The 9,653-nt window shown below is 40.1% G+C and overlaps 1 protein-coding gene across 4 annotated transcripts in view; it reads right to left on the bottom strand.

The window, feature by feature from the left end:
• Positions 1-500: 500 nt before the first annotated feature.
• The window catches only part of KIF26B (kinesin family member 26B), a 429,496-nt gene continuing 420,343 nt past the window's right edge, over positions 501-9,653 (bottom strand). For 3 of the 4 annotated variants that reach the window (XM_038396564.2, XM_043512264.1, XM_043512265.1), the window contains 3 exons: positions 4,760-4,962; positions 3,436-3,586; positions 501-1,246 (listed from right to left, as the gene is read on the bottom strand). In XM_038396564.2, the coding sequence (XP_038252492.1) occupies positions 1,098-1,246; positions 3,436-3,586; positions 4,760-4,962 (503 nt within the window). In that variant the 3' untranslated portion in view covers positions 501-1,097. The remainder of the gene's footprint in view (positions 1,247-3,435; positions 3,587-4,759; positions 4,963-9,653) is intronic. The other variant, XM_043512263.1, reaches the window with a different exon arrangement.

Below are 9,653 nucleotides of genomic sequence, written 5' to 3'. Positions count from 1 at the left end.
ATGACTGTGGAATGATCCATCACACAAAAAAAAAAAAGCAGATGAAAAATGTTTTAAAAGTGGGATAACTCAAGAAATTATCAAATTAAATGTCACCAGATATTCCTCCCCCCAAAAATCATTCAGTTTTAGACTGGTAAGCATGAGAACCTCAGTCTAAAGGGTAATTTTCTAGAAAGTTATTAATACCTGAAAATAGGGGTTTGAGAGGAAAGTGTCTTGTCAACCATAACTCTGGCATCACCAGTACAAGGCTAAGAGTATATCAAAAAGGAGAACAAATGGTAGAGTTGCATCAAATGAAACACATATTGCAGTAGTTATTTTGCAATAGTTTTCTTTCTCTTCTTCCATGGTACCATGTAAAACATTACCAATGTTCTTTAACAGATGAAACACTTTAAGAGCAAAGAGGGTGCAATCTAACCTCACTCACTGCCAGAAACAGTTTTCGAACCATCTGGGAGAGGTAATGTTCTCTTTGAGTGGCCTTACTCCAGTAACGATAAAAGACAGTTAACATTTATTCATATGCTGTACTGATTAGGAAATATCTCTACAAACACAAGTTACTTAGAAACAGCAAGTCTGAAATAGGAGAAAACACCAAGAGAAAAAACAAGCTGTAAATACATTTCAAAAATGTTTGATTTTGTTTCCTTTGACTAGCACCGTATGTACACAAGAAAGTATGAACATAAATGTTTGGATAATAAAGATTTGCAAGGCACTTAAATAGTCTTTCTCTGTAATATTTTTTTTATGAAGCTCTCAACAGCTGTCCATCTTACAACCATTCCTTCCCCTCCCTCAGCTAACACAGGGGAAGAAGTCATTTCTGCCACCAGTTCTTATTTACAAACATGTCCTTAAAAGTGCTCTTTCAGGCTAGGGAAATTGGCATCCTTACATCTCAGTGTTGTTGCGTTCATCACATATTTGTTTTTTTTTATACTATTCTTCGGTGTTATAAAGACAGTCTCTTCTCTCTCACACAGTCAAAACTTGACACCAACCTTCATCTTCATTCTGTTGGTGCTGTTCAAAAGGAGCAGGAAGGGGGGGTAGTAGTTTGAAATTTTCTTGAGGTTGGTCCTTTATCGACGTCTGGAAGTGATGTCAAAGCAGGTGATCATCATGAGGTGGGCCTTGCAGAAGTTGACGCGATTTTCCAGACGCTCAGTCACGCATTCCAGGGCCTCCAAATACTCCAGGGAATCCAACTCGAATACCTGCTCCAGGTCAACTGTGAGAAAGGAAATAAGGTAGTGAGGACAGTGGACAAAAATCAGCACAAATTACTGGGACAGATAGCCTGACCCAAGCCTTTGAGCCCACCCCTGTTGTATACATTATCAACTCTAGGTTTGCATTTTCATTTAAAGCTGCATTTCATATTCAATGAGCGTGAAAATAGTACAGTAGCATATTAAATATTAACAGCAGTTCCTTCATCTAGTGTCATGCTCTCCCATCTGCTTCAGAATCACTGATTACGCTCGTCTTACCACATCTTCACAGAGCCGTATGCTCTCCAGAAAACCACCTCCAAATACTCTATAACAACCACAGTGCTCACGGTAAGTACTTTCCATTGATTGATATGAGGCATGAATATTCGTGTTTCACTTTCCATGTTAACTTTTGGTCCTCTATGAAATATGCAGGTGGAACCCTATGGATCCAAATTCAGAAGTGATGTGTAGGGTAAGTTAGATCCATTTACATTGATTTAGTCCCCCTTATACGCAGACCCTGTTTCAGTCCATCCCCATTCAGCACATGTGCTTAAGTCCCATTGACTTTCTTAAGTGCTTTGCTGAATAGGGATAGATTTAGAGACTTAGGCACGTGCTTCGCTGAATTTGGAGCCTTACACTTTCTTATGCTTTGAATCCCCTAGACCTGGTTACACCTGTTTTCCCCATTGGTAAGTGAGTCTTACATGTTGGAAAGCATATTTTAAAGTAGGTTGTGGGCTAACTTAACTTGCAACATTTTATGGCTCCTAAGCACATACATTAAGAGAGCTTGGATTCCCTTGCACAGCAGTAGTCTGGGTGAAGGTAGATCTGAGGGAATCTGGCTAATCTACATCACCTACACTTCACTCCTAAGGTCTGGAGTCTGTACAATGCTTGAGGATTGCCTTGTTTCTCAAATGGGAAATGGAAGCAACGGAGCAAATGACTAAGTGAATGTTGATCTGTGCAAACTTCCAGTGGTCACCTTTAAAACTGTTTGTATGCTCGTGGTAACTAGATTACATTTTTGCAACTGTCACAAGACTCCCCCTGTCAAGTGTACCAAACACTGCAAATTCTGTTATCTGCTGCACTTACCAAAGGGAAAATTAGAACTTTTCAAAAGCAACTGCTGCAACAAAAGTCCCATTGGCTTGTAACAATTACAAGTAGCAACTACCCCAAATATAACTGGATTCAATTTTTTAAAATAGATACAGACACACACACACATCCCCCTACAGTATCTGAAGCTATGTCTACACTACAAAGCCTAAGTTCACATACCTTTGTCAGCCTCGCTACCTACTGTACATGCAGCATATGTCAAGGAATTTTTCTGCTGGTGCAGGAACACCCTCTCCCCTAATGATGTCAGAGACTTTGACAGAAGTCCTCTTCTATCAGCACAGCCGCATCTACATTGGGGTTTTTGGCAGCATTACTGTGTCACCGGGGGCGGGGGGGTCTGTTTTTTCACACACCTAACTGAAACAGCTATTCTGGTATAAGTGTAGACCAAACCTGATTGTCACTCATCTGCTTGCAAGTGTGGATTTTTGCATGTTCATTGCAATTCTTTTAATCTTTTTCTTTTAGGCTTTTATTTTTATTTATTTAAGTCCTCCTTGGTTTGAGGCTAGGATAGTGAATTCCTTTTAAGACTAAATTCTGTGAACTTTAGCAATTTCTACTATAAATAATAGGCCAAATTAATCCTGGATGCAATCCATTAGAATCAAAAGACAAATTTGCTTCATAGTGTTATTTGGCAGAAGGATAGTAGATTTATTATACATACACATTATACACTCAGACATATGTCTGAGGCCAAAAATTAAAAAATAAATGAATTTAAAAATCTAATTTTCTGAAGCTGTGGACTGAGACACATGAGCGTTAATCTGGCAATGGCAATATTCACCATTACAATGCTGTACCATTCCAGTATTCGGCTCCTGGACGAATAGGATTTTCAGCTCTGTTGTCAACATTTAATAGGAATTATGTGAGGAATAGTTCTAGAAATACAGTCAATCTAACTCTGGACCCTAGGTCACATCAGTTCAATTTAGTTTAAAAATATACTAGTTTACATCGCAGCCTCAGCATCAGTCAATCTTTCTGCTTCCCCTCAATGAAATAAACTGAGGGCACTTACGAATACAGGCAATTAAAACCAAGTCCTTACATTCACTAAGCCATTTATTAGGATCCAGCATCAGGTACTGTTTGGTCACCTCCAGTTCCCTCATTAACCACTCGTACTTGGCCCTGACCTCAGCAATCCTCTGCTGGCGATGCTCCAGGATTTTCAGCTTGGCATTGAAGCATATCAGCTCCTGCCAACCAGGAAAAAGGAGAAGGGAAAGAATAGGTGAAAAGGGTAAGAAAAATCCATCCTGGATTCAGTCAATAATAACTACAAATGACTTAACATGGAAGCAGGTAAAATCACTGGCCAGAATAATAGGTGGTTTTATTTTTTGTTTGGTTGGTTTGGTTTTTGTTCTTCACAAGTGAGGCTACGATATACAGGCAGAGCAGCAAAAAGCTAATAATAGCTATAATAATGTATTAATAATGGGCAACATCTTGAAATCCAAATAAATTCAAGCAAAAAAGTTGCTACAATTCATTTCACTAGAAGGTTGTTTGTATTTTTTTTAAGTAAGGACATCAGGATTTGACCAAACAGTTAAACTCCTCAGAGTAGGAAATCTCCAGCTGTATTAAACCATCATGCATATCTATGTGCTATGTAAGTAATAGATACAATATTACAATTCTATAGTAAATAAGAGCTGATAAAAATAAAATTTCAAAAACGTTCAACAAAAAAGGAAACAGTTTTGTGAACATATTTGCATTTTTGACCAACTCTTAATTCATTATAATTAATACTTGTATTTTGAAAGCATCAGATATTTAGGATGCTGAACAACAATTTAAAATAACGTACAATCTAAATCATTATGAAACAACGATAAAACAAACAGAGAAAAGCCAAATAATATGACATGATTAAATAAAGGGTGGGGAGGGTCGTCAACAGATTAAGAGAGATTATCATGGAAAACTCCATAGCTGGTGTAAGTGTAGCTCCATCGATTTCAAAGATGCTTTACCAATTTACACCAGTTGAGGATCTGACTCTTAGACTCTCCAGATGCTTTTTAGAAGATGAGAGGGATGAGCTTGGGAGAATGTCGAGGGAGAGAAAATTCCGCACCTAAGAGCCACAATGAGCAAAAGCACAATCACTCACTCTCCCAAACAGATGGTGGCAGGGCACAGAGGTCCATCAAGATGAGGATCATTGAGCATGCGAGTTTTCTGGAAATTTCTGATAAAAGAAAGCCAGCTTGGTTTGCAGCTGCTCATCTATGAGCTTCAAGTTTTGATTTGGAACCTAATCCTGTGAGATGCTGAGCAGATCCCAGAAGTTGCTCATCACCTTTCAGAATCAGGCCTTTAGGATCGAAATGGGAATCAGTCCTTTGAGGTGCACTCACCTTGCTGTCCCCTCCTCGTCGCCGTTGGAGTCTCTCCACATCGTCTATCTCATAGACTTTGATCTCAAAGGGTTCACCCATCCCCCTCTGTGCACTTCGCAGTGGACCATCTACCCAACGGACCCCTGGGCTGTTGGCAGGTTTTCTTACTGGGGAGGTTGCATCAAGTGACAAAGCCGGGATGAGTCTTCGTCTCTGAGACCCTAAAGAGTGCATGAATTGTCAAGTTATGTTAGCATAGTTAATTCCTCTCATTTCTGCTCCTTCTCCAAAAGAGACCTCTACACACACGTAATATAGTCAACCCTCTTAAATAAAAAACAGAGAGAGAACCTGAAGACATGAAGCTTTGGGTTTGCTTAACTCTGAACATAGAGCACCAAGTCACTAAGACCTTGTACATGGGATGGCCCCAGTTTGCAAACACCTCTGTGCATGCTTTACTCATGTGCATACATTTACTGACATGCAGAAATTTTTGCAGCAGGGTTGGAGTCTGCTGGTGAAACTGGCCTGACATGTTCTACTGTGGTTTTACCAGGGGTTCCCTTGACTAGTGTGGATTGATTTTTTTGTCTGGGAACAATGCTAGCCAGCCCATGCTAGCCTGCCCCCATTAGGGAATCTAAATCACTTTGGGCGACAATTTCAAATGGCTGCCAACCTGTCCTTTGTGCCAATTTCCATGAAAAGTCAATGGGAGCTAGGTGCCCAACTATCATCTGTGCCTTTGAAAAGAAACAAGCATAGAACTACACCTGCAGCAACTGTGCTCTAACTTGGTTTTCACTACCATCATTTCTATGCTAGAATTTTTCCAGAAACTCTCTCACTGGGGCACTTGCACCATTGCAGCTGCAGCAGTGGTAGGAATGACATAGTAATAATCAGAACTGCATGGTGAGAGGGCATAGTGGTTCAAATACCAGCAGTTCCCTGCGTATGGTTTCTGTTCGTGGCACCACTGCTGGTGAGGGCAGTGCAACGGTTGAACAGTTTTAGAAAAAAGGCCAGTAGAGACAAAACTAATGCTGTGTGGAAAGCTTCTACTGTACTACTAATTGTAGTAAATATGGTGCTAACTAATGACGAAAGAAAACAAGAAAGGTGTGTGTATAGGGTGATGGGAAACAGAGAGAGCGAGACTTACACAAGCAGAGAAAAAGGAATCAGTTATATTTTTCTTCCTGGCTTAATACAGTAAAAGAGACAGATGGGGGGTGAGGGGAGAGGGAAACATGGTTGGTTTATTTTCTAGCTGACAGCTACTGTAGTGTTCTTCCAGGAGAGGTTGTGGGGGAGGGGAGAGAAGCAGCCAGCCAGCCTGAATGAAACCATACACTGGCTCTCTTGGCTGCAAAGACTCAACCTGGTGCCAGCAGGGGAAGGATACAGCATAATCGTGCACAGATTTTATTTTAAAACCAAGATAAAATCATTTAGAGGAATCTCAAAAACTGCATTCATTTTAAGTTCAATGTAAATATCTACTAAACTACTGCCAAGCTGGTGTTTGGGTAAAAGCTAAAGATCTATTGACCTTCCAGTATTTGCATTTGCAAATCCAGAATTAGATCTGATTTTCCACTAATGTTTGCACACCAGGCAGAAAAATAGGCAAACAAGCATGTCTTGTCCCACTGATTTAGGGGGCTGCAGGTTTGAAAATAATACTTTTAAACACTGATGAATCATTTCTCCCACCATTCACCTTCCCTGTGAAAAAACTGTGGCTAATCTACAGAGCTTCTAAATTGGAAACAACCATCCTGGACCCTAGATAGTCCCAATTTAAAATACTTTTCCATACAAAAACTATGTCCAGACAGTTTTAAAATGAAGCACACAGATGATTAGAAATGTCCAAATTATGGTTGCCTGTGCAAGATTGTTTCTGCCCCCTGTGTTTCAAAGCAGTTTTTAATTACATGATCACTAACTGTGTTCTCTTCAGGATACTTGGAGAATGAGGCAGCTGCTCTAAATATAAACCTTCAGGCTTCTGGGCATGAGCAAACTTTTAAACAAGGGGGTAGAAAGAAACTCTATGGGCAAATGATTCCATAACTGCCCACTTCAGGGTTTCTAGTACCTCCCTCTGTAGCAGCTGGCGCTGGCCCCTGTCAGAGACAGGATAGTGGACTAGATGGACCATAAAAAGAAAAGGAGTACTTGTGGCACCTTAGAGTTAGTCTCTAAGGTGCCACAAGTACTCCTTTTCTTTTTGCGAATACAGACTAACACGGCTGCTACTCTGAAACCTGTCATAGATGGACCATGAATCTGATCCAGCATGGCAGTTCCTTTGTTCCAAATGTGTTGTGGGTTTTTTCCCCTTATTGCTCAATTCACACGCCCGTCCTCCCCCCGGTCTCAGAAATGAAAAAGTTTGTGGGAAATTTTATTTTGGTCAAAATTTTCCTTTTTTTTGGTCAAAAATCAAACACTTTTCTCTCCAAATTTTCAGTTTTTAGTAAAAATGTTTGGCTTTTGTTTGTTTTCAGGAGTAAAATCTGGTTTTGGTTTTCAAAACCCAGACATTTTTAGCAAAATCAATTTTTTTTAAAACTGAAAAAACCCATCAATTTTTTCATTACCCCCCCAAATATTTTCCCATTTTTAAATTTAGAAAAAAATATATTTCAAATTTTCCCCATGAAAAATAATTGGCATTTGTACTTGCTCCGATTATTAAGGGTTTATTATTTACATAGTACAAATAAGAAAACCAAACTGCAGAGGGCCTGCCTCTGTACCACCAAAGTCAGTGGAGGTCATGGCAATTATTTCAATGGGCTTTGGACCAGGCTACAAGGTTATGTCTATGTTACCATTTATGTTAGCGTAGCTCTGGTAGTGACAAGAACAGTGAAAGCACTGGTTTAGACAGGCTGATGCGTTTTTAACCACCGTGTCATCTAGGCTTGCTCTGGGTAGGGTTAGACAAGTGGTGGTTAAAATGAATCTCTCTAGTGCTCACAGAATTCCTGCTGCTGGTGGAGTTATTTACTTATTGCATGATTATTCCATGTTATGTTCTGCCTGCATAGGCAAGAATAAACTATGTAGTAATATGACTTGGCCACAACTTGTATAAACGTGTAGTTTAAATAGGGCCTGAAAAAGTCAGGAGGACTGAGTGAGGAATAGAATCCAGATCTCCTGACTCCCAGTCCCCTACTCTAACCATTAGATATCTGCTTCCTTCGTATTTTTCATATCCTCTGTTAGCATCACAGTATGGTAAAGCAACATCAACATGGCCTCAACTGAGAAAAGGGGCTGATTCCCTGACAGGTACTAGAAGAGGTGTGAGACAAATGAGACTAATAAATAGTTTACTGGCTGTCCAGTATCCAAGCAGTTTTCTGCGGCTTCCTATGACTGGAAATGAAGGGCTACAGTGGTTCTCCCCAGCCTGCTGCTTGCAAAGACACACAAAACTATTTTAAAGGTATTTTTCACTGGTCCCCAGCACTTTTGTTGTTTGCTTTCTAGGGAACGAGGTGCTGCCAATTGGCACAACAGAAGAGGCAATATGAGCACTCAGAGAAGCTTTGGACTTAAGTACTTGAGAATGAATTACAGTGAGGGAGTTCTGTGAGGAAGAGGCGTGATCATGAACCATTCATGTGAACCTAGAGACCAATGTGTACTGCTACCCTACATGACAAAGCTACAGATAGAAGGGGGAGACCGCAGAAGAGAAAACTGCAGAAAAGACCCTTAGGGAAAAATCGAAAAACCCATAGGGAATTTTGCCATTGGTGTCAATGGAGCCAGGATTGAATCCACAGAATCTAATGGAAAATGACCCCCTTTTCTATAGGTTGTTTGCATGATCACATAGAAATTTATGGCAAGGATACAGTTGTATATTAAATGCTATAGGATCATCAAAAACAAACAAATACCTACAGAAATTGTATCACTTCCTATTAAATTCTACAGAATTTCTCCATAATGGGAGACTGTAGAAATAGGCTTTAAAAATATATGGCAGACTGAATCACCAGATCAGAAACAGACAGTAATGTAAAACAGAGACACTGGAGAAATTTGCTATCAACTCTGTCAGAACTGCCCTGCCATCCTGCATTCACTTTGGCAACACCGGTAGCCCTTGTCATATCAATAAAGTTATTGAAACAGAAAGGACAGAGAAAGAGAGAAGTCAAGTCAGGGAGAGACAGACTCTTTGTCTCCAAGCCCCCTATGCTAGGTTAACTTTTTGCCAAATGATTTGAGATTTCAGAATTATAACATTCAAAAACCAGTCGGAGAACACTTCAATCTTTCCGGTCACTCGATTACAGACCTGAGGGTGGCTATCCTTCAACAAAAAAACTTCAAAAACAGACTCCAACGAGAGACTGCTGAATTGGAATTAATTTGCAAACTGGATAAAATTAACTTAGGCTTGAATAGAGACTGGGAATGGATGAGTCATTACACAAAGTAAAACTATTTCCCCATGTTATTTCTCCCGCCCCCCACCCCACACTGTTCCTCAGATGTTCTTGTTAACTGCTGGAAATAGCCTACCTTGCTTGTCACCATGAAAGGTTTTCCTCCTTCCCGCGCCCCCCCCCCCCGGCTGCTGGCGATGGCTCATCTTAAGTGATCACTCTCCTTAAAATGCATCCTCAGATGCATTTTCCACCAAATGCATCCGATGAAGTGAGCTGTAGCTCACGAAAGCTTATGCTCTAATAAATTTGTTTGTCTCTAAGGTGCCACAAATACTCCTTTTCTTTCTCCTTACAGTGTGTATGATAAAACCCATTGTTTCATGTTCTCTATGTGTGTATATAAATCTCCCCACTGTATTTTCCACCAAATGCATCCAATGAAGTGAGCTGTAGCTCACGAAAGCTTATGCTCAAATAAATTT

Source organism: Dermochelys coriacea, chromosome 3 (genome assembly GCF_009764565.3).
Source record: "Dermochelys coriacea isolate rDerCor1 chromosome 3, rDerCor1.pri.v4, whole genome shotgun sequence".
NCBI lineage: Eukaryota > Metazoa > Chordata > Testudines > Dermochelyidae > Dermochelys > Dermochelys coriacea.
Note: the sequence above shows the minus strand (reverse complement) of the source record. Positions and strands in the feature narration are given on the sequence as shown.